This window comes from Littorina saxatilis, linkage group LG1 (assembly GCF_037325665.1).
Source record: "Littorina saxatilis isolate snail1 linkage group LG1, US_GU_Lsax_2.0, whole genome shotgun sequence".
Classification (NCBI taxonomy): domain Eukaryota; kingdom Metazoa; phylum Mollusca; class Gastropoda; order Littorinimorpha; family Littorinidae; genus Littorina; species Littorina saxatilis.
This window is the reverse complement of record NC_090245.1, coordinates 68,582,398-68,607,852: the sequence shown is the minus strand read 5'-3', so window position 1 is coordinate 68,607,852 and position 25,455 is coordinate 68,582,398. Positions and strand designations below refer to the sequence as shown.

General features: G+C 42.8%; 1 protein-coding gene and 1 long non-coding RNA gene across 2 annotated transcripts in view; both read left to right on the top strand.

Annotated features, from left to right (window-relative positions):
• Positions 1–25,195, top strand: part of LOC138950716 (uncharacterized) — a 27,824-nt gene extending 2,629 nt beyond the window's left edge. The window contains exons 4-15 of the mRNA XM_070322441.1: positions 23–264; positions 678–834; positions 1,444–2,078; positions 5,155–5,228; positions 5,670–5,914; positions 8,032–8,347; positions 8,858–8,984; positions 9,382–10,141; positions 11,009–11,173; positions 11,450–11,741; positions 20,821–20,946; positions 23,135–25,195. Of these exons, the coding sequence (XP_070178542.1) occupies positions 23–264; positions 678–834; positions 1,444–2,078; positions 5,155–5,228; positions 5,670–5,914; positions 8,032–8,347; positions 8,858–8,984; positions 9,382–10,141; positions 11,009–11,173; positions 11,450–11,741; positions 20,821–20,946; positions 23,135–23,680 (3,685 nt within the window). The 3' untranslated portion in view covers positions 23,681–25,195. The remainder of the gene's footprint in view (positions 1–22; positions 265–677; positions 835–1,443; positions 2,079–5,154; positions 5,229–5,669; positions 5,915–8,031; positions 8,348–8,857; positions 8,985–9,381; positions 10,142–11,008; positions 11,174–11,449; positions 11,742–20,820; positions 20,947–23,134) is intronic.
• Positions 15,082–17,228, top strand: LOC138976995 (uncharacterized). Its single transcript, XR_011459211.1, has 4 exons — positions 15,082–15,174; positions 15,625–15,715; positions 16,211–16,390; positions 16,801–17,228. It is a non-coding gene; the product is annotated as an uncharacterized lncRNA (long non-coding RNA).
• Positions 25,196–25,455: the final 260 nt, after the last annotated feature.

The following is a 25,455-nucleotide window of genomic DNA, read 5'->3' as shown; positions in this document are numbered from 1 at the left end:
CGCCTGTGTAGACCTGTTTCAGAATGCCAGAGTTTGCGCCCCACTGGGTTCCTGCCAATTTCTTCATGAGCGAGAGCTTCTTCATCGCTCTTCCTTCTGTCGCTTCAATCTGCGGCTTCCACGTCAGACGTGTGTCCAGGGTGACTCCCAGAAACGTTGGCGTGTCGACCTGTGGGACTGCTTGGTCTTTCAGTTTCAGCAGGACCTTTTCCTTGGAGGTGGAGAGTGAGAAGAGAGTGCTGACCGTCTTGGTAGTGTTCAGCTGTAATGCCCAGTGTTCTGACCAGCTGGACACGCTATTGATGGTGTTCTGGATACGGTGTGTTGCTGTAGAGGTGTGTTCTTCTGCACACCAGACTGCAAAGTCATCCGCATGCAGGGTGTTCGAGACATGTTTTGGCACCGTTGTTGTGATGTCATTTATGTAGACGAGGAAGAGGGTAGGGGAGATCACTCCGCCTTGTGGGACACCCTCTCTCAGCTTCACGAGGTTGCTGGTCGTCCCGTCTACCATCACTCTTGCTGTTCTATTGAAGAGGAAATCACTCAGCCACTTGAACATCTTGCCATGGACGCCCGCATGCAAAAGCTTCAGTAGCAGCCCTTCCTTCCAGACTGTGTCGAAGGCCCGGGACAGATCAAAGAACACTGCCAGGACCTTCTTTTTCTCTTGGAAGGCATCTTCAATCTCCTGCGTCAGGAGGGCAAGCTGGTCTTCGGTGCTGCGATGTTGCCGGTAGCCTGTTTGGGTGGGTGCAAGGAAAGATCTGGACTCAAGAAGCGACAACAGTCTCTTGTTCACGATCCTTTCCAGAAGCTTTCCAACGCAACTGAGTAGGCTGATGGGTCGATAGCTGGATGGGTCACGCTTATCCTTTCCTTTCTTCGGGATGGGTCTTATAAGGGCGACTTTCCAACTCGTAGGCACAGTGCCTGTCGACCAGCTCTGGTTGTAGATGGACAGAAGGAATCGCTTTGCACCAGGGCCGAGGTGCTTCAACATATCGTTGGAGATGCCATCAGGGCCTGGGGCCTTCTTCTGCTTCAGCTTTCTCAGTGCTTCTTCCAGCTCACGGAGGATCAGACGTTCGGTCATGCATGGGTCCAAATCAGTACTTGCTGTGTTGTGAAGTGCAGCTCGAGTCTGGCTTCTGACATCCTTCAGTCTGTCAGCAGGGACCGTCACTGTACTATCTGCCTCAAAAGCTTTGGCGAAGACATTTGCGGCTGTTTTGCCTGTGACATCTCCGGTGTTAGTGTGGAGGGTGACCTTCCTCCTCCCAGAGTTGTCCTCGTTCAGTGTCTTGGTCAGCTGCCATAGCTTTTGAGTGTCTTTCTCCATGTTTAAGGAGGCCGTTTTCTCTCTCCAGCTGTTCTGGGTTTGGCGCTGCTTTTCTTTGTCAAAGTCTGTCCTTATCTGCGAGTGTCGCGCCACATTTTCAGGTGTGGGGTCCTTCTCCATGTTTTCTCTCGCTTCGCTCAGCTTCTTGTGCAACTCTTCCAGGGCGTTGTTCCAGTACGGTTTGTAGTCACGCCGCCTGCCTCTTGGAATGGACTTTTTCGCTGCCTGGAGTATGGCGGAGTTGAACATGGAGGCGTTTCTGTCGACACTGTGCCTATCGAAGGTGATGGACTTTGTGTAGAGGTCAGTGAGTTGGCTGAAGAGCATCCAGTTGGCTTTCTTGTAGTTCCAACTGGGCGGCAGTTTCCCTGTGCTGGGGATGACCTGCTTGGCAATGGTCAGGATTGTGGGTCTGTGGTCGCTGCCTCCAAGTTGCTCGCTGACCTCTCTCTTCGTGATCTTGTGCACGTTGTCAGTGGCTATGGCAAGATCAGGTGTGCTGGTCTTCTTCCACACTCTGGAATAGAAGGTTGGGGGATCATCAGGCTTGTTGACAAGGACCAGCTGGTTTTCGATGAGCCAGTCTTCCACTTCTTCGCCTTTTGCATCCAGACTTGGATAACCCCAGCTGGGGGAGTGGCTGTTGAAGTCGCCAACTACAATCCAGTCTTCAGTGCCAGGTCGAAGACAGTGAAGTTGCATCATCTTGTTGGGCGGACTGTAGAGGTTGCAAATGGTCAGGTTTCTTTCTGGGAGAATGAGCTTCACGGTGATGTATTCCATGTCAGCATCTTCTGATCTTTGTACCTCTATGGAAGACAGGTTGGTTTTTACCAGAGTTAGGACACCACCTTTTGGTCTGTTTTCCCGGTCAAATCGATGAGTTTCATATCCTCTTACAAAGAATCTATGGGAGCTGTTGAGATGGGTCTCTTGGATGCTACATATGTCTATTTGTTGTGACTTGAGGAACTGTTGCAGTTCAAGTTTCTTCTGTCGCGCCCCTTCTGCATTCCAATGCATGATGCGAAGTTGTTGACCGGTAGCTCTATTCTGCCCTCCCCCGGTCAAAGGAAGAGGGTCAGAACCGCAGTCAGTCGCTGAAGTTGGACCTCCTTGAGGCTGGAGGCCCGGCGCCGTCCTACCCTGGCTGCGGGACACCAGGACGACACCACATCGATCTAAGGATAATTGTACGGCCATATTATCGTGGGAGCGTAGACAGCCGATTTTCTCCCCACGCCAAGTTGGCTGCTGTCTTCCGTCTTCGGTGGTTGAGGTTCTTACTCAGGGTTGCCTCCTCCCCAAGAGTAGCTGCCTTGCTGGGCTGTCGAGTCCACTCTACCCGGGTTTGACGTCGAAGTTTTCCTTCTTGTAGCCTTTGCCTTTCCCAAGGCGCACACAAGGCAGTGCGGGTTTTGAAATCGGAGTTGTCCTTCTCCTAGATGAGCGACCATCCAAGGTTAACGAGCCCCATCTGCCCGAAGCAGCTGGTTTTAAGGCGCCAGTGACCCGCCTGCATCCCTTCTCCTGTTAGTCGAAGACAGGGCCCGCCACGTGAAGGCCAGGAGCTGGATTTGACTGTCAGAGGTGTTTGGAGACACGAAGCCATTTGGAGCATTTCTTGGGAAGTAGGCGCTTATCTCTACTTCCACCCCGGCATAACAGTCCTTGGGCCCCTAAATAACCATTGCATTGTATTGCTCATCTTCTCCTGAATTCAAAAATATATAGATATTTTATGTTTACTTTTAAAAACGCGCTCAGAATTTAAAAAAAATTAGGTTGAATATAATGTGCACATGCTTTGCGGAAACGAGCGTGACCCGTCTCAGTCTTCTGGTATGGTTAGCCTAGATTATCTGAATGTAGTTTCGCCGATGACTGGATTTAGAGTTGACCTTTTAGTTTGATGCCTACAGGTTGACTTCAGGTTTTAAAACGCTTCACGCGACTTGTTTATCTGTTTATTTGCTTTGCCATGTACACCATCGTGGGGCGTCTTTTTAAATAGCATGCACCCTTACATTCACAATATCCGTGTGGTCACTTCCCACAATATTGAGAACTACCACTCAAGGTAAATTTCTAACATTTTGGAACGATTTTTATTGATTTTCTCGCAGGCGATGCTTGTTTCGATATGGTCATGCACGATCACCTTAATTTTGTTAGAGGACTCAAATGTAGGAATAAAAGAAACAGTTCTGCCGTTATGCCATTTCCGTTTTAAGTTGGCATTTTCTTCCTAGTGTTCTTTATTGTATGTAGGGGAGGGTTGCCTAATATGGACCGGCGCCTAATATGGACCACCTCCTGTTGTCACAAACTAACTGTGCTAGAGCGCTCAAAACAATTTCATTCGCTGTATTTACCCTTTCTGGATAACTTGCACATGTGAAAACTGTTGCAGAAACACAACCCACAAAATTGTTTGGCGTTTTCTCTTTTTTTTTAACACTTTTGGAAGCCTTCACTCTAAATTTGGCGCTTAAAGCGGACTATAGGTTCTGTTTATAGCTAAAGCTGTTATCACAAAAAAAATGGCTATAATTATACGACAGCTAAGACTGTATTTGTTACATTTTAGCAGTGTTGACCCCGAGTTTCTAATGCAAACAAAATATAATACAGTCGAACCTGCCCTGGGGACCACCTGTCCATAAAGACCACCTACCATTTGAGACCCCCAAAGGATTCCCAACGGTTTTTACTTTATTAATCACCTGTCCATATAGACCACCTGCCTGTCGAGACCAAAGACCACTCAACTCCGGTCCCAAGTAACGGTTTCAACCTGTCATGGAAGATCCCGATGTATTTTCTAACTGATAACAAACCCACTTCACATTACAGGGCAGAACATGAGGTCACCGGGTCGAGTATGGGCCATGGCAATTTTATTGTCTGATTGATCTCCTGAGGACTTGACAGTCACTCCCCCGCCCCCTCCTTCCGTCCATCTCATCTTTGTAAAGAAAACATCCCCGCAACACATTTCTCGTCAGTGACACTCAAGCCCCCGGGCGTCTAGACCGCTAACTGCAATTGCTAGCCTGTGACGAGAGACTTTGAATATGATGCTGTTGTTGTTCGTCCTTCGCTCTCGAAGATGACCGCAGACTCATGATAGGCTTGGATGTCTGGTCTGATGGGTCCGGAGATGACTGATGAGGCCAATCCGGGCCAGGAATCCCTTCCCGCATGTGGGACACACACGGGACGGGTCAGCTGCTGGGGTACTGGCTGCTCTGGATTTCCAGAGAGTGCGTTTTTGCTCTGCAATTTGGATTCTTCTCTCTTTCGCGGTATGGGTACCAGTACGGTATAGATGAGGCTACGCCATTTCGATTTGTCTTGAGCAAGTAGCTCCCAAGAGTCGATCTGAATGTCCTGTTGTTTCAGAAAGGCTTTTAGCGTGTCCATATATCTCTTCTTTTGCCCTCCAACAGCACGTTTTCCATGGCAGAGTTCACCACAAAGAAGCTGCTTTGGGATGCGTTGATCCGGCATGCGACATACATTTCCAGCCCATTCTCACCTGGGCTTTCTCCACGAGGGCATACACACTTGTCATGTCAGCCTGCTGAAGTACCTCGGTGTCCGGTATCTTGTCTTGCCAGCGAATGTGCAAGAGGCTGCGAAAACACCTCATGTGAAAGTGGTTGAGTTGTCTCGCGCGTCTCCCGTAGACTGTCCAGGATCCACAGGCATATAGGAGTGTTGTGAGAACAGCTGCACGGTAGACTTTTAGCTTGGTGGTAAGGCTGATTCCTCTGCGTTCCCATACATTCTCCCGTCGTCTGCCGCAGGAAGTGCTGGCTTTGGAGATCTTGCTATTTACCTCTTCATCGATGGTGACTGCTCTAGTGAGAGTGCTGCCGAGGTAGGTGAACTTGTCTACTGCCTGTAGCTTGTGTTCGTTCACAGTAACCTTGGGTTCCTGGTACGGTTTTCCGGGTGCATGCTGGTACATGACCTCAGTCTTTTTTATGCTTATTGTGAGGCCAAAGTTGTCACAGGCTGTTGAGAACTGGTTCATCTCTTGTTACATCACAAGTTCATTACCAGCGTTGAGAGAGCAGTCATCAGCGAAGATAAAGTCTCTCAGAACAGTCTCTTTCACTTTGGTGACGACTTGGAGACGCCGGGCTTTGAACAGCTTGTCATCCGTGCGATACCTGATATGGATGCCGGGGGTGCTGCTGTCGAAGGCATCAGTCAGCATTGCCGAGAACATCATGCTGAAGAGTGTGGGGGCTAAGACACAGCCTTGTTTGACGCCATGTGTTACTGAGAATGCATCACATTGCTTTCCGTCATCCAGGACGCAGACAGACATGCCATCGTGGAACTGTCGTACCATGCTGGTGAACTTGCTTGGGCAGCCAAACTTTATCATGATTTTCCACAGACCGTCCCTGCTGACCGTATCAAAAGCCTTATTCAGGTCGATAAAGGTGGTGTAGAGGTCGCGGCGCTGCTCCTGGCATTTTTCCTGGAGTTGGCGTGCGGCGAAGATCATGTAAACGGTCCCACGACCACCTCGAAAGCCACACTGGCTCTCTGGGAGTAGGTCTTGTTCTAGGTGTCTCAGCAGGCGGTTGAGCAGAATACGGGCCATACTCTACAGACCGTGGGCCATAGACAGCCTTCAGAGCGTCGTAGAATCGCTTCAGATCACGCTTATCCGCGAAGTTCTGGATCTCATCTGCCTTGGCACAAAGCGAGGAGTCTTGTAACTCGCGTAGCCTTGCTTGCACTGTGTGGCGGATCTGGATGAAAGCTGCCTTCTTGCTTGCTGACGACGGATCGCTCTGATGTGAGCGGAGTCGTTGATTCTTCTCAGTGAGTAGAGCTTGGATTTCCCTGAATATGATAAGAGACTGGTCGTTCCTATCCTTCCTCCGCATGGCTGAACAAGAAAGCAGTGGAGCAACAACCGTGACTAAGTGGGCGGTAGACGACAGAGGCGATCGCACGCTTGTTCCATTGTTTGCAACCGGAATTCCTGATTCACTTCAACAAAAGGTTACAACTGCATTGTCCACCGCCAATAAACACCGATGAATAATGAGAAGATGTCAAACATCTTTTAACTGCGCTGGCATCAAAACGAAGCCAATATCCTGCCTGTGTGTCTGACGTGTGACATACGTTCCAGTATTCTGGGAAGTGGGGTACGTGTTTGCCAAATGGCGACCCTGTCCATAAAGACCACCTGTCTAAAGAGACCACTTTTGCTCAGTCCCTTGGGTGGTCTCTTTTGACAAGTTCCACTGAAGCAACATTTCAAAGCATCTGTATGTTCCCTGATATGGATCAATTTTAACACATAGAAAAACATTAAAACGTAAGGCTTGTTTAATCAATTTATAAAGAATCTTGCTGAAAGTAACATATAATTGGCCCTCGAGCTTTCAAAAAGCATGTAACAAATAATCTTCTTTTCTCTGATAACTTTCTTTGGCTTCCTGTTGTACTTCAAATAACAGAAACAGAAACAGATAAATCTAAGGCAAATTTGAATTAGTCCGACTTGCACACTAAGTTGTGTCATGTTATTTTGAAGTATGGAAGGCTTTTTACAATGATTCGTGAAGGCCTCGTCACTGGTCCATAATTTTTATTAGGCGACCAAGGCTCCTACTATGGACCAGTTGTGAATTTTTCTGTATTTAATTTCAAATGTCTATCAAAGCACTGGTTACCTATTCAAGCCCGCATTGACTACAAACTGTCCACCCTCTGCTTTAACTTCTTTTCTGGCTCGTCTCCTGCTTACTTCTCTGAACTCCTCACCGTCTATTCTCCAGCAAGACAACTCCGTGCCTCTTCTGACTGTCGCATCCTTACCATTCCACACACAAAAACCAAAACATACGGACAACGCACTTTTACTTTCTGCGCACCCACACAATGGAATTCTCTTCCCTTTCACATCCGCCACTCTCAGTCACCCCAAGCATTCAAACGAGCACTTAAAACGCACCTCTTCAAGAAATACAACCCCTGATTTTGTTTTCTCAGTCCATCAGTAGGCTACATGTAGTGTATTTGTTGTTTTAGTGATAATGTATATAAACATCTAGGACTGTTTTCAGCATTGTTGATAACATGTTCTGTTTGATTAAGGGTATTCAGCTGGTATTTCCTTGTTTTTTACTACCTATTTTATTCATGTTTTTATTACTTAGTTAGTGGAAGAATCTTTTGTAATGTATGTGTGATGGTGTATGCTTTTAATTAAGCGTTGTTGACTATGGATGTAGATGTAAATGCTTGTATAACTGTGTTTTAATTTTAAATGTGTCAAGCGCAAAGAGCATAATTGTAAAGTTATGATGTTGCGCTATATAAATGCTCATTTATTATTATTATTATTATATATAAAGCTAATTCGCTCTAAATTAGGAGAGAAGAATTACCAAACACAAAATGTGCATGTGTGTCTGTGTGTGTTTGTGTGTGTGTGTGTATGTGTGTGTACGTGCGTGCGTGCGTGTGTGTGTGTGTGTGTGTGTGTGTGTTGTGTATGTATGTGTGCGTGCGTGCGTCTGTGTGTGTGTGTGCGTGCGTGTCTGTGCGTGTGTGTGTGTGTACGTGCGTGTGAGTGTGGTCGTGGGTGTGTGTGTGATTGTGCGCGCGTGCGTGTGTGTGTGTGTGTGTGTGTGTGTGTGTGTGTGAGTGTGGGGGTGCTTTCGTGCCCGCGTGTGCGTGTGTTGCTGTTGTTGCGTGCGCGCGCATCAGGCGAAAGGTTCTCAGTTTGAAGGTACTGTGATGATGGGAGAATTACCATTGAGTATTGCCGCTTTAACCTTTGAAGAGGATATGGTGAAGCTTCTGTTGCACGACTTCAAAGCAAAGATACATCACACCAATTCAGCAGGCGACACTGTATTCCACTCGCTCATTCGTTACTCCCATCTATACCCCCAAAAGGAGACACAAGCAGTGAAGATGATGACATATTTGCATCATTTTCTGCTGTATGAAATTGAAGCGGTAAGTATTCCATAAATAATTTCGTGGCTATAGTAGCGTCAACATATACTGTTTCCATTTTTTATTGCAAGGATTTCTGAGACAACATTAATATATTTAAACAGATTTTTAATTTCAGAAAATCTATTTGAATCTTTCTTACAATGAATTCAAACAAAGTACTTATCTCAAGAGCTATGGATAATCACAAGCAGAGCACGTTCACTAGACTTCTAACTGTTTCTCAGGAGGTTATGTTTTAGCGTTTCAATTGTTGTTTTAGGGTTGAACCATTTTTGTCACTGAATTAATCAAATGTTTTCATCCTGTAACCTCGAATAATGTGAAAGGTTATGGTAGAATAGCCTGCTTATTTCTAAATAGAATACCAACAGTTTGTGTGTGTGTGTGTGTGTGGTTTGTTTTTTTTGGGTATCAGTTTCGTATTTAAGCTCTTAACTTTTAGGATACTGTTGTAGTAAAACGGTTATAAATCTCAAATGACACGAATAATGAGTGATTCGTCAACAGACTGATGGTGATGAGCTGGCGAGGCAGGTGTGGATGATCCAGAACAACACAGGCTTTACCGCCCTTAAAATGGCCGCTTTGTTTTCACAATCCGAAGCCTTCAACTTCATATTCAATCTCAAAGGTTGTATGTAGGTTGAGTAAGGCTGGGGAGGGGGGAGGAGGGAGCGCGGGAGTAGATATTGAAAAGTGATGGGCAAAGAGTGTGTGTGTGTGTGTGTCTGTGTGTGTGTGTGTGTGTGTGTGTGTATGAGGGTGGATGTGTGCGTGTGTGTCAGTGTGTGTGTGTGTTGGTGTGTGTGTGCGTGTGCGCGCGCGCGCGCGTGTGTGTGTGTGTGTGCGAGCTAGTGTGTGTGTGTGTGTGTAGGTGTGTGTGTGTGTGTGTGTGTGTGTGTGTGCGAGCTAGTGTGTGTGTGGGTGTGGGTGTGGGTGTGTGTGTGTGTGTTTGTGTGTGGAGCGATTCAAAGAAAATTGCTGTTTTCATTATATCAAATTTTCACACTCCAACAAAGCAAACTGATGAGTTTTTTGTGTGTTTTCTTCTTTGCGGTCAGGTGTATATTGCCACCTGGGCGAACACGATGGTCTGTTCAACCATCTTCTGTATGACATCACGGAGATTGACCCCGCAGCGTCTAGCTTTCTGACCCGGCAGCTGGAAAAAGAGAAAAAGCAAAAGAAGAACCAAGTTGGGCCTGCAGAGCAAATTAGGAAGCAAAAGTCAGACCTCAAACCCAAGGCACCCCCTGAAGGCGTGAATAAAACTTCGAAAACTCACAAAGGCTCCTACCTTAAAGGGCCTGAACTTGAATACAAAGACAGGACAACGTCCGTACTGGAAATCGTATGCGAGACAGAAGAAGCGGAGAAAGCCTTTAAGATCCTCAACACTTACGTCATGCGCAATGTTCTGGCCGAGGAGAAATGGCAGAAGTACAGACTATGGTTCTATGGCTGTTGGTTCTGCCACGTGGTCATCATGGTGTGCATCACCACCCTCGCTGTGTACAAGGCTAGAGTCATCAGCTATGCAGATGACACAGAGAGCGCCAGCGCCACCACCAGCGCTTCTTTGGTGTCTGACCGAGACAAACGTGTGGAGAAAAACTTTGTTGTGGGAATGTCAATCGTAACCTTTCTGGTCGCGGTTTGGTTGCTGGTTTTGGAAGGGGTACGGTGGCGAAGAAGACAGCAACCCTTGAAGTTGCTACTGCCCCACCACAACGGCCTCTACAGGCTGCTGCTCTTAGTTATGGCCGTCAGCATCGTGATCGATTCTGTTTGGTAAGCCTGTGGATGGATGGATGGATGGGTGGATGGATAGGCGGGAGGTTGGATAAGATGAATGCATCAATGGTTGGGTTGGTCTGTGGATGGAGGCATTACTTATTTACTTACTTAGGCCCTTTGCCCCCAGCGGAGCATTGGCCATTGACGACATTTCTCCATCGCACAGAGGTTTGCGTAGGGCCAACACCCCTGCCTAGAAAACAAACAAGGTTACAGAAGCATTGACGACGTGGATGGAGGCATGGAGAGAAGCTATGGTGAATGAACAGATGGGGGGGGGGGGAGAGGGTGTATCGGGCTGATTGATAAATAGGTGTGCTGATGAGTGGATTGGGGAAGTGGTGGGTGGACGGACAGGACAGGTAGAAGGACCGACGGTAGGACGGACGTGACATTTTTTTTCTTTTAATTGTGTGTAAATGACTTTGACGACTTTAAGACATTAGATCTTGCTCTTCGGAAATAATAATTATATGGAGAAAGAAGTACAGGAAAATCGGTTACGGAGAATGAATTTTGTCTCTGTGATGGGCATACTTTGCCCTCAATCTGAACCTGACCTCTGAGGTTAGCATCATTGCGCATCATCATCACTGCTATAATATCGCAGTAAACGTTCATCCCCTAATACGCTCACCACCACGGTAGTGCCGGTATAGGTCCAACCCAACCGGAGAGGTCCCGGGGGAGGGTCCGGACTAGACTGATGCCATCCCTGGTCCTCCAGGTTGTAGGTTTGGCGCTGGCCTCAGTCCTTTCACAAAAGTAGTAACAGAAACCAAAGCAACATATTTTGAGTGCTGCGGCCCGGAAATTTAGAGGCATAAAATCGAAGACATGTACGTCAATTTGTGTCTACAGGAACTGGGTACGTTTATTAACAGAAGACAGACTGTCCAACAACTATTTCCTCATTTTGGCGCTGCTCTCTGGCTGGTGGTTTACCAGCTTCTTCCTCCGGCCATTCCAGGAATTTTCCTTTTTCACTGTCATGATACAAAGAGTCCTGTTTGGGGATATGTTCAGGTAAGCATAGCTTAAAACTGGGCAGACGAAATGGCGTGCGCGCGCACGTGTTTGTATGTGTGTGTGTGTGTGTGTGTGTGTGTGTGTGTGTGTGTGTGTGTGTGTGTGTGTGTGTATATATGTGTGTTGTGTGTGAGCGTGCGTGCGTATGTGCGTGTGTGTGTGTGTGTGTGCGTGCGTGCGTGCGTTCGTGTGTGTGCGTGTGGGGTTTGTTTGTTTTGCTGACAGTATTCTCTATTCATTTGTGTTCCTCTTCTCCCTGTCTGTGTCACACAGATTTTTCACCGTCATACTTCTGGAGTTCGTGGCTTTCTCGGCTGCCATGTACATCACCTTTCTCCGGTCGCCTGGTGTGCCCCCATTGCAGTTTCAAGACGTCGGCAGGACGGCTCTGACCATGTTCAAACTGATGCTGGGTTTGGAAGAGCTGGACATCTTCTACGAGGCCCACGATCCCTGGCTGGCCATCCTGCTGTTCGTGTTCTACGTCCTGGTGACTTACACTCTGATGCTGAACGCTCTCATTGCCCTCATGTCCAACACCTGCTCTGTCGTGTCAAAAGAAAAGGTAAATGCATGCTCCGTAGATTAAAAAAAAAAAAGTAACAAGTCACGTGGAGCGATATAAAAACATTTAGTCAGTCATTGCCGAGACTACCTTCAGATAGTCTTGGCTAACCCGAAGACCGAGGTAGGTCTCTCGAGCATGCGACCGTAGTACTTACTGGACCTATTTCCTTCCATTCTGAGCACAATTTTAGAGTAAACATGACATATCTATATATATTTTTTAATTCAGGAGAAGACGAAGAATACAATGCTAACATTTTTTAATTTGTAACGGAAAATTCGATTTTAATGACAACCTTAATGAGCAAACGTATTAACTAATTTTTAAGCTTCCAATCTGAAATGCAATTCCATAGTCCGGACTTTTAGTCGAAGATCGCTTGACCAAATTTTCAATCAATTTAGTTTAAAAATGAGGGCGTGACAGCCCAGGCAGCATGGCAGTTCCGGCGCGATGCCGGCGAATGCTGGCTCATGTGCGGCAACCATCAGCAATTGCTTTCCGCAGTCGGCTCGCGGTCGGCTCGGTGCCGAATACCGCAATAACGCTTGACAGCGCTTTGCCTGCGGTTTACAACTGCGTATCATCTACGCTACGAATGCGGAAAGTCGACGTGACCTTGTACTGCTTCAAAATTGAACCAATATTTTTTAATTTTTATTTTTTTTATCTGAATTCTGAATTCTGGGGGTTTTTTAAGGTTTTTTTTTAGATTAAAAAAAAGTGGTTTTTTTTTTAGATTAAAAAAAAAGTTATGATATATTATACAAGTTTTTTTTTTTTAGATCAGAGATTTAAACTTTTTTAATTTGTTTAAGAATACTTTTTTTTCTAATTTTTTTTTCTCAGATAATTTAAAAAATATTAATATTTCTGATATGTATAGTTTACCGGTTTTTTTTTGTTTTTGTTTTTTGTTATAGATCAAAGATTTCAACTTTTTTCTTCTGAATTCTTTCTTCTTTTTCCCATTTTTTTACCAAGTTTTTTTTTTAGATAAGAGATTTAAAAAAATATATTTCTGATATATTTTACAAAAAAGATAATGACAATGTTACTTGAATATTTTGGGGGAAACCACAAATACTTATTTCATTTGAATATTTTGCAAGGATATTTGGTGCGGATCTATCAGTATCATTCAGCACGGTATTACAAATTGGCGGTATGGCAGGATTTACCTCGTTTACATTTCCTCAGGCTACACTTGAAATTATCTTGGTAAGTTCTTGCTTCTTAATTTGACCAACTCTGTAACTGAATGCATGTAGGCTTATGTATTGCTTGATAGGCCTGAAATAAACCACAGAACTGTACAAATAGCTCTAGGTCGATTGAAATGTGAAGGTTCAAAACACTGGTGACTGCTCTCACTCTCACTCTCAGTGTCTCACTCAGTCACCGAGTCAGATTTTGACAAATTGATGATTGAATGAGAATTGTATTCTGTCTGATTCAAGTTTCATGGAGCACACAGCAATATGTTCAGTTTCTAGAGATTCAAATTGCTTCATATTGTGTAAAATTGAGGCGTAACTCGTATTGTGTCACAATTTGACAAAGCCAAAAGCGGCAACTGAATGTTGTGCATTTAAATTTTAATATCAAAATCAAAGTTCAACTTCAAACGGGGAAAGTTCTGATTCACTGTAGTGTAGTGTTTTCGTGTGTTTTGCTTGTGTGCATGAGTTCTATTTAGGTTGTTTCAAACACTAACTAACTCCGATACAATTCCTTGTGCAGCTTTTTAGGGGCAGGTGAGGTGAAATCCATGGACCTGTACATGTATAAGTACATTGTGATATCTATGCCTATGGGCAGTATGGCCACTCATCTCCATGCAGTGTCTGCACCCATCCTGCTAAACCCATTTCATTTTCAGTACTGATGAAACGAGTTGGTAAGTTACCAACTTTGGGTTTTAATACTCTAAATAATTACTCGTAGGAGTAGTGAGTACTACTACAGTACTAGTTCTACGTCAAGTAGCACAGCACAGGATTAATTAAATTGCTTTTGATTTATTTTCCTTCCTTTATTTTATTATTTTTATTGTTTTAAACTTGTATTCCATATGCATTTGTGTACATTTCAGCAAGTGTGGTTTGCATTTTAATTTTTATATAGGCCTACTTGCTCTGTACTGATGAAAAGAATAGACTCATTCGTAGTAATTAGCATTCTGATTTCGAGGAAAGCTTTGTTCGGGAGCATTGTACTTGTAGTTTGAACTATAGTTTTGTACAATTTGTGACATAGCAGCCTGGGTACATGTTCAGTTTTGACTAAATTTGTAATACATGTTTGTGAAAGCCTGAATGGAATTTGACGGAAAAAAAAGAGTTCAGTACTGATGCGCATTTGCAGAGTACTAACCAATGTGTCAAACAATGCTTTCATGCAATTCTTGGGACCTTCTAGTACAGTGCTGAGTGCTAGATATTTGCCCGGGGGGTGGGGGAGGGGGGTCTTCGTCCACCAAGTGGCCCCGGTACCCTGAATCAGTCAATGTAATGTACTTATGTAGAGCATGATGTGTTAGGTGCCCAGGATAATATATGAAGCTTTTTGGTATGTTTTTAATATTGAAAAAAACCACCCCACAAAACATCAACACCTACTGACCTAGGGCCTTAAAAAGGGGTTTTAACCTTATTTAAAATGTATTTATATTCTGCAAAATATATATACAAACAAATATGGAAAAAATAACCAAAACAAGCCTTCACGTTTTCACCAATAATTCGGCCTCGTGGCCTTCGTCAGGGTGTTCAAATATATATTATATATATTATATATGTAATTAATGTATATGTAAATTCTTCTGCTTATTCAATATTGTGCTTTTATTTATTCTATTCTCCCAGCAGCAGAGCCGTTGTACCCTATCTGCCATGGATGGATATGCTGTCGGGAGACTTTAGCATCAGCATTGTTGAACTTGTATGAGGTAAGTGACTGTGCTGTTAAACTTAAAAAGATACAGTATCGGTTAAAACCCCTTTTTAAGGCCCTAGGTCAGTAGGTGTTGATGTTTTGTGGTTGGGTTTTTTTTTTCAATATTAAAAACATACCAAAAAGCTTCATATTTGAAATGTAGCTTATTTCACCCATCTTCATTTTGGGGACCTTGTAATTGTATGCTTTACGTTTAAGGGGCTCATTTCTGGCTGTCTTGCTCATTTTCTTCTCTTAGCTCTGCATGCATGAAAAGACAAATAAAACAATAACAATATCTAGTTGCTGTATCCCTATTACTGTATAAATGTATGACCCGGCTTGTAGTAATGCGTGTCCATTGTTTCAAGCACTAATTAATTACAACTATGCTGTGTGCAGCTTTCTCAAGACCTGAGCAACACATTGTCATGTCAACATCCGTCCCATCCTGCATAGCCAATATCTGTTCAAGTACTGCTGAAACATGTTGGTAAGTTTCTTGCTGGGCAAAATTTGACTAAAGTTACTATAGCTGGTACAGCCAAGAATTCAATCAGTTTCATTTACTTAACTTGTTTTATGGACATATTTCCTGTGCAGTTGTGTACACCGCAAGGTTGGTAAGTTGCTGATGAATAGACTTATTCATTAAATTAAAGGAAAATTTGCTTTCGGGGCATGCTAATAATTAATGGTTGAATGTAGCGCAAAACAAATAAGGGTCATTTTTAGTGTTGGCTGTGTGTCTGAATTTCTGTGTCCTAACTGCTCTGAAACAAAGCTGGTCAGTATCATTTTGATTTAGTATTTACTCTGGTCTTCCTTTTCTCAGTCCCTCTGTTTTTTGAAATTGTTGCCATGTGGTTTTGGCATTATTTGCACAGATTTTCTGTGTGATATGAATTCTTATTCTTATTTTTGTTTTATTCTATTAACCCAGCTGCAGAGCTGTTGGCCACCATGCACCAGGAAGGGATTATTTCGGACACTTGGCATCTGCATGTCTCCAGCCAATTGTCTACTGGTAGGAGGTAAGTGTCAGTGCTGTTGAATGTCTAGATTAGTCTATGCAGTGAAAAAACCCATTTAAGACCGGAGCTCTCCAAATTTGTTGGTATTGATGTACAAATGATTTGTCAATTTCTTCCATGATTAGACAACCCCCTCCCTCCCTAGTCTTTAATGGAAGGTCTGATTTTTAAGTGTTTTTTTCTGAAATGTAATTTTATTTTAAGTGTTTTGGGGTTGTTGTTTTTTTCCTTTTGGTTTTAGTCTACGTTGGTTTTTATTTATGTCAATGTAATCAAAATCTCTGTCTATAAAAATTGGTTATTTTCATCTAAGTAGAATTTAGTGACGCTGACAGTTTATTCTTTATGGGACTGTCTGTCTAGCTGAAGCACTATTTCTAATTCTGCGTGAATGTATACAGTAATAATAGCAGACAGCTGTATCGTCGTAAGGCCTAGCTTGTAGCAATGCCCGTAGTGAAATGTAGTTATGTACTGTCTGACTTCAATGTTCAGGTGAAATCTGCTTCAAGACACCGACAGGCTGTTTAAACCGCATCAACGTGGAATAACTCGTAAGACACAGACATTCAAAATTTGATGCATGGGAAGTCATCAGTTTCCAAACAACTTAGGGTACTTGTCATACCCATGTTTGCCAACTTTACAAACACTCTCCTACTTCTTGAAAATATGGTACAGTTCACTGTTTGTCTTTTCAATTTATCCTACTCACATTTTCAGAGGATCTTCATACTAGAGTGAAGAGCTGATACGTTTTATACCGCTGCGGTTGCACTTATTTTTCCCTGAGCACACTTTATTTATTATTAATATTATTCTGTATTTATTCTGTAGCGGAATCTAATGCTCTTCTTATTATGTCTACCGAATGTTTGGTCATAGGCTCCGTTATTAGTGTTACTTTGACACCCTGATTCTGAGTCTGACAGTTCAGAATGTGCAACTGCAAGTAGTTGACTTTAATTACATGTCACATAACTTCATCCCCTGGATATACTTCCTTACTCATAGTGCTCAGACTAGTTTTGTTTTGTAACTGTTGATGAATTTTGGTTAAGTTCCTTTTATTGATTTGTCAACAGGTACTCTGAACAACAAAGACCCAGAAAGGTGATGGTGAATTCTGTTGCTGCCAGCCCATCCAAGGCCCTATCTCCATTTCACTCGCGCAGAGCAGACAGCCACATTCTACGCGCAGCACTGTGATCTGAAGTCACACACCAAAAAGGATAGACGTTGCACAATATAGCTCTGTGCGACTGCGAGAAAGAACAGAATCCAATGCACGTTCTGCAAGTGTTCCCTCTCCTTGCTCCCCTGTGCAACCAGACATGGACAGAGAGCGCTCCGCATGCAAAACTGTGGGGAACTGTTGAATATCTGTGCCGACCTTCCAGTTCATTGAAAGATCTGACTATGACACAACTGTCGAACGCTGAGGAAGAAGGGGATAGTTAATAAAAAAAATCAATTTCAATGTGTAATTATTTGGTAATGAATTCTGGCAGGCAAATAAAAGTATTTTTTTATTTCAATATGTACAGTTTGTTTGTGATTGGTAAGAATGCTTTTTGCAAGTCGCACTAGTGTGAGAGCATGGATCTGAAAGATGTTGGATTTTCTGCGGCAAAACACCTTGGGTCGCCTGCGGCATGAGCTCAGCATACAGCATTAGGGTGTCGGCTAAAAGGCAGTTGAGGTGTGGCTGCCGCTCTTCAGCCGACTGCGCCTCGCTGCAACGCCGCTTTGCAAAAATTCGGCGAGGCGCAGGCGGTTGCCGAACTCGTCCCGCTAAATTTTCCGCTCTCGCCCCGCTACCGGCCCGATTGTTCAATGCTGCCTGGGAGTGCGGCCTCAATTTTCACTAAAAACCGGATATGACGTCATCAAAGATATTTATCGGAAAAAATGAAGAAGAAAAAAACTCTGGGAATATCATACCCAGGAACTCTCATGCGGAGTTTCATGAAGACCGGTTCAGTAGTTTTTTTCGGAATCGTTCTGCACGCACACGCACACGCACACGCACACACACTCCCACACACACACACACACATACACGACGACCCTCGTGTCGATTCCCAGTCTATGTTAAAACATTTAGTCAAAACTTGATTAAATATAAAAAGCTAGCCACACTTCCTCTGTCTTTTCCAAAGAAACGGTAAACAGCTAGCCAACGCTTGCTCTGACGTTTCGAGAGAAAAGTTGAACAGCTAGCCATCGCTTGCTCTGTCGTTTCCAAAGAAAGGTAAACAGCTAGCCAACGCTTGCTCTGTCGTTTCCGAAGAAAAATCCAAATAGCTAAGCAACGCTTGCTCAGTCGTTTCCAAAAAAAGTAAATAGCGGATCAACGTTTGCTCTGTCGTTTCCACAAAGAAAACCAAATAGCTAGCCAACGCTTGCTCTGTCCTTTCAAAAGACAAACCCAAATAGCTAGCCAACGCTTGCTCTGTCGTTTCCAAAGAAAAGATAAATCGCTTGCCAACGCTTGCTCTGTCGTTTCCAAAGAAAAGATAAATAGCTAGCCAATGCTTGTTCTGACGTTTCCAAAGAAAAGGTTAATAGCTAACCAACGCTTGCTCTGACGTTTCCAAAATAAAAGGGGAATAGCTTGCCAACTTGTTCTGACGTTTCCAAAGAAAAGGTAAATAGCTAGCCAACGCTTGTTCTGACGTTTCCAAAATAAAAGGTAAATAGCTAGCCAACGCTTGTTCTGTCGTTTACAAAGAAAAGGTAAATAGCTAGCCAACGTTTGCTCTGTCGTTTCCAAAGAAAAGATAAATAGCTAGCCAACGCTTGTTCTGTCGTTTCCAAAGAAAAGGTAAATAGCTAGCCAACGCTTGTTCTGTCGTTTCCAAAGAAAAGGTAAATAGCTAGCCAACGCTTACTCTGACGTTTCCAAAATAAAAGGTAAATAGGTAGCCAACGCTTACTCCGACGTTTCCAAAATAAAGGATGAATAGCTAGCCAACGCTTGCTCCGACGTTTCCAAAAAAAAGGGTGAATAGCTAGCCAACGCTTGTTCTGACGTTTCCAAAGAAAAGGTTATTAGCTAGCCAACGCTTGCTCTGACGTTTCCAAAATAAAAGGGGGATAGCTAGCCAATGCTTGTTCTGACGTTTCCAAAGAAAAGGTAAATAGCTAGCCAACGTTTGTTCTGACGTTTCCAAAAGAAAAGGTAAATAGCTAGCCAACGCTTGCTCTGACGTTTCCAAAGAAAAGGTAAATAGCTAGCCAACGCTTGCTCTGTCGTTTCCAAAGAAAATGTAAATAGCTAGCCAACGCTTGTTCTGTCGTTTCCAAAGAAAAGGTAAATAGCTAGCCAACGCTTGTTCTGTCGTTTCAAAAAAAAAAGGTAAATAGCTAGCCAACGCTTGCTCTGACGTTTCTAAAATAAAAGCTAAATAGCTAGCCAACGCTTGTTCTGTCGTTTCCAAAGAAAAGGTAAATAGCTAGCCAACGCTTGCTCTGACGTTTCCAAAATAAAAGGTAAATAGCTAGCCAACGCTTGCTCCGACGTTTCCAAAATAAAGGGTGAATAGCTAGCCAACGCTTGCTCTGACGTTTCCAAAGAAAAGGTAAATAGCTAACCAACGCTTCCTCTGACGTATCCAAAATAAAGGTAAATAGCTAGCCAACGCTTGCTCTGACGTTTCCAAAGAAAAGGTAAATAGCTAACCAACGCTTCCTCTGACGTATCCAAAATAAAGATAAATAGCTAGCCAACGCTTGCTCTGACGTTTCCGAAATAAAAGGTAAATAGCTAGCCAACGCTTGCTCTGACGTTTCCGAAATAAAAGGTAAATAGCTAGCCAACGCTTGCTCTGACGTTTCCGAAATAAAAGGTAAATAGCTAGCCAACGCTTGCTCTGACGTTTCCGAAACAAAAGGTAAATAGCTAGCCAACGCTTGTTCTGACGTTTCCAAAATAAAAGGTGAACAAAGAAAAAGAATAAGCTAGCCAATGCTTACTCTGTTGTTTCCAAAACAAATTAGGTAAATAGTCATCGAACACTTGCTCTGTCATTTCCTCAAAAAAGGTCAAAGGGTCCTCTATCGTGACCGAAGATAAGCTAGATAGCTATCCAAAGCTTGCTCTGTCGTTTCAGAAGAAATGTAGGCCTAGATAGCTATCCAACACTAGCTCTGTCGTTTCAGAAGAAAAAAAAGGTAAATGGCTTTCCAACACTAGCCTTTACATTTAATTTTTTTTTAAACGACGGGCGCAGTGGCGTGGTGGTAAGACGTCGGCCTCCTAATCGGGAGGTCGTGAGTTCGAATCCCGGTCGCTGCCGCCTGGTGGGTTAAGAGTGGAGATTTTTCCGATCTCCCAGGTCAACTTATGTGCAGACCTGCTAGTGACTTAACCCCCTTGGTGTTTACACGCAAGTACAAGACCAAGTGCGCACAGAAAAGATCCTGTAATCCATGTCAGAGTTCGGTGGGTTATAGAAACACGAAAATACCCAGCATGCCTGAATGGTAGGGTAAAAACGGGCATACACGTAAAACTCCACCCGTGCTATAAACATGAGTGAACGTGGGAGCCTTAGCCCGTGAACAAAGAAGAAGAAGAATATTTAAAAAATATATTTTAAACAAGGGAAAGAAGGTTGCCATTTAGTTTCCAAAGGTAAGGTAAAAAGCTGCTCTTTTGTCTTCAAATACATTATAAATAGTTATCCAAAGCTTGCTTTATCGTTGCAGAAGTAAAGGTAGATGGCAATCTAACACTAGCGCTGGCGTTTCAGAAGAAATTAAGGTAGAGCGATATCCAAGATAATAAGTGGTTTTTTAATGTCCTCACGGTGAAATCATTAAGAGCATGTTCCCAAATCGCTATCCAACACTATGAACACAATAGAGTAACCACACTATTGTAACCACTTGTGAACACTGTGTGAGCCACTATATAACTCTACTAGCAAAAGTCGCACGCATGATAAACACTAAATGGCATAAATGTCACCACGCGTGCTACTTTTGCAAGTAGAATGTGTGTTCACATTGGAACACTTCTAGTTAAGAGTGCATCAATCACTCCATTACCCGCACACATTTTCACAAGCATAATATTGTTTCTGTTTCGTATCATACAGGAAAGTCACTGGCTGCTGCAGAAACTGTCAGTCCTACTGTTTATTGAGGCCTCACTACCTCCCTGTTGGGTTCACATCACGGGGGAAAAGAAAGATATCGTGGGCAGACCCAGAATCTATAAGCAGGTATGTGTGTGTGTGTGTGTGTGTGTGTGTGTGTGTGTGTGTGTGTGTGTAGTGTGTGTGTGTGTGTGTGTGTGAGTGTGTGTGTGTGTGTGTATGTATGACTGTGTACATGTATGTATGTATGTATGTATGTATGTATGTATGTATGTATGTATGTATGTATGTATGTATGTATGTATGTAGGTACGTATAGGTATGTATGTATGTATGTCTGTATGTATGTATGTGTGTGCAGGGGCGGATTAGGTGGGTGGTTACAGGGGTTCCGGACCCCCCTCCCCCCTCGGCTGTAAAAAAAAAATTAAAAATAAAGTTTGTGAATGTTGTTGTTTCTGTCTGTAAAGCCGGGGGAAGTGTTAATTGTTTAATGTAGTATCATTTTTGTACAGTTTTAACTGCCACTCCTATGCGACATGTCTTTCTTCTAACCATACTGTATGATGTCGGGACCAGATATCATGGAAGATACATTGCCATTATTTAATACTAACTTTAAATAATGAGTGGCTGCTGACACCAGTTGATCATGTTTAAAATCACGGATAAGCCACAAATTGTTTATAAGATAGCTAAAATTCTTCAGCTTCAGGGGGGCTTTGCCCCCCAGACCCCCCCAACGGGGCGTTGCCACGGTACCCCCCCTCTACCGACCCCGGGACCCCAGGTTGTAACCCCCCCCCCCCCCCTCGGGCTTAACTGCTCCGCCCCTGGTGTGTGTGTGTGTGTGTGTGTGTGTGTGTGTGTGTGTAAGTGTGTGTGTATATATATGTGTGTGTGTGTGTGTGTGTGTGTGTGTGTGTGTGTGTGTGTGTGTGTGTGTGTGTGTATGTATGTATGTACGTATGTAAGTATGTATGCATGTATGTTTGTATGCGTGTATGTATGTACTAGATGAATACCCGCTTCGCCGGGTGTACGCCGGCTTTGCAGGCGCACCGCACGAAGGAAGGGAGATAAACGCGCAAAACACTGGAGAAGAGTAAAAATAGTATAACAGGAATATGGATTGAGCGTTGTCGACAGTGACCTTCTAAAAATAGAAACGGGAATATGAATTGACGCCACACGAAGGAAGGGAGATAAACGCTGAAAACACTGGAGAAGATAAGGAAGAGGGGTTTTTTTTTTCTCTTTTCTATTTTTTTCTTTCTTTTTCTCTTTTCTTCTTTTTTCCTTTGAACCTCAGTTACAATATGACTCGCTATGAGTATGATACTGTGAGCGATGCTGAACAGTTTAAACACACACAGATTGGGTTATAAATAGCAATAATATCATTCTTTCGTTTAACATGGACAATCTTCGAAAATGTACAATATTTTCAATCAATTATTATTTAGCTATAATTCTCTCCGTGAACAGGCATTTGCACACTTTCTCTCTCTCTCTATCCTCCCTCTCCCCATCCTCTCTCTCTCTCCCCTCTCCCCTCCCTCTCTCTCCATCTCTACTCGTCCCCTCCCTCTCTCCCCCCCCCCCCCTCCTCTCTCTCTTTTACCCTCCCTGCCACTCTCTCCCTCTCTCTCTGATACTGTGAGCGATGCTGGAGATAAGGAAGAGTTACTGGGAATGGATCCAGAGAAAAACCAAAATCGGTTCAGCGCTGCGCGCTGAGAGCACGTGTTGAAATATCTCATCGACCAGGTTGTGTCCGGGGTGTACCTGAATATGGCCACCTAGTCGTATATATATATATATAGATGTATGTATGTATGTATGTATGTATATATGTATGTATGTATGTATGTATGTATGTCTGTATATATATATATATATATATATATATATATATATGTATGTATGTATGTATGTATGTAAGTATGTATGTATGTTTGTATGTGTGTATGTATGTATGTATGTATCGGTGCTGCATTACTGCTAGCACAATATACAATGTGAGTGCGTGCCTGCGTGCGTATCTAAGACCAGAAAAAAGTGATTTTCTACAATTTGTTTTTCTCTGTATTTTAATTTATTTGAGTCTGTTTTTCCTTTTGATGATCATAAAAATGAGAAAGTGCATGAAAACGGTAATGGTGATAGTCAAACTATAACTCATATCTAAAAGGGATGTCACCAAAAGGGTGGGAGATGGGGTCGGGGGGCGGGGGGGGAACTCAGTTTGATGCTTTAAACGGGTTTCGAGTATTGTAGGTCCTACTTAAAGCTTCTTTTCATTTCACTGCAGATCAAAGCGGTGTCCGAAAAAAGTAAAGATGAGGAAAAAACAGCGCAGGGAGAGTTGATGGCGTCCCACGCTTTTAATTTTCTTAGTGGCGAAAAAAAGCCTTCGACCAATGCACATAAAGGCTCCGACAAGTTTCTACGCAAAAATCACAGAAACATTCTGACTGCTTTTCAAAATGCCATCAACAATACGGTTGAGCAGGAAGAAGTAGGCTCGTCTGGTGAGGACCGCACAAAAAACAAGGAGGGAAGGAAATCTAGAAAGGAGAAGAAAAGCAAGAAGAAGGCATCCCCGAAAGAACCACATCCACTCTCTAATTCGATGCCCATGCCAACAACAGGCGCGCAGCGACCAGTGTTTAGCCGGTCCAAATCTCTGCCTCTGCGTGTTACACCGCGTCGTCAACCGTCTGCACTGTCCACGAGTCAGCCAGCATTGGAACTCTATGTTGTCAACTCCACTCCCCCAGCTCCGCAGCACATGACCCATGACGATGTCAAAAACGAACTCGCCGGTTGGCTTGACCAAAATCGTTCAGTAAAATAATGACACTGTAATTTATTTGAAAACATCAAGATCACTGTCATTTTCCAGTGGAGTAAATCGAGTGTATTCTAATTTTTCGTTGCGGGATTCAATTGCTCTCATGTTAAGTTTCACAAATCAAGAACACTCATTTTTCGTGTCAAGTAAAGTGCACTGTAATTTTTATTTTAGTGTTGTTAACCAAGCACACTACTCATTTTATTTAATGTAAACCAAGAACACTGTCGTTTTAGTTAAACAAATAAATCAATTACACTGTATATTATGGTTGCCTGATTCAATGGCACTATGATTTTTGTTCAGTAAATTAAGAAAACAGTAATATTTAGATGATTCATTTAAGTGCATTGTAGTTTTAGTTGTGTAAACCAAGTACTCTCTAATGTTAGACGAGTAAATCATGTACAAATCATGTAATGTTAAGTTGAGAAAATCAATCACACTTGTATGTACAGTAGAGTAAAACAAGTATTCGGTAACTGTTAGTTGAGTTAATCAATGACTCTGATATTTGTCATTGAGGCAATCAAGGACACGGCAATTTTTAGTTGAATTAACCTAGAGCTGTGTAGTATTTTGTTGAATAAGTTAAAAATACTGTGTTTTTTTCAGTCGAATAAATCAATTCAACTGTACTTTTTTGATGAGATTATCAAGTACATTGTAATTTTGGTTGAACAAATCAAGTACATTTACATTTTTAGTTAATTGAAGTAACTGCACTGTACTTTTTGGTTAGTGAGTCGAGTACACTGTAGTGTTTAACTGAGTCAATCAAGTAAATTGTAATGTTCACTTGGGTAAAACAAGACAGTGCTGCTCAACTTTTAGTTAAATAAGCCAAATTCATTATATTTTTCAAGTTGAATAAATTAAGTTCTTGGTAATTTTTTGTTGAGTAAACCAATTCTATTAATTGTTTTTAGATAAATCAAGCGCACTGTCAGTTTTACTTTAATAAAACAAGTACACTGCAATTTTTAGTTGATTAACTTAAGTACGCTTTAAACGTTTGAATTTGGATCTCGATTCTGACAGAATTGATTATGTTCGATGTTATGCTTACATCAACTTGTTTGAAAATACTTTAGAGGAAATTCATAATAACTATGTTTGCTAAAGTATTATTATGTGTGATAATTTGTTTTATATACCAAGGCTGTTGCACAACTGCTGATCAACATTATCAACGTTAAACCATTAATAATGCTTTTTAAAAAGTAATGTGCCAATAGACAAATCTTGGAGGTCTGAAAATGATTAATGTCAAAGATGTACAAACATCATTTCTAATGTCATGGATTATGAGGCTGCTGGACGGAAGTAACGCAAAGTGGCAACAGATTCCATTGGCATCCTTTTTAAATATGGGCGAACGCTTATGCTGTCTGCGCTCAAATGTGAGTGCAGAAAATTTTAAAGGACTAGGTGCCATAAAGCAATATTTCTGGAAACAAGCTTTTATCACCTGGCTAAACAATAAACACAAGATCAAAGAAATAAGCAGCAATGAACAGCAGATAAGTGTACGCAATCAAACCTTATGGAATAATACAAATATAAGGTACAGGAAGCAAACGCTATACATGAATGACTGGATAAAGGCTAAAATATGCGTTGTTAAAGATGTTTTTAACGATAACGACATGTGCTCTTTTGAGGAAATATGTGAACTAACTGGATATAAACAGTCTCGCCTATTTGAATATAATGCAATACAGACTGCCATTAAAGCTCTATTATTGCGTGATACGGGTCAGGCCCGTTCTGATCAT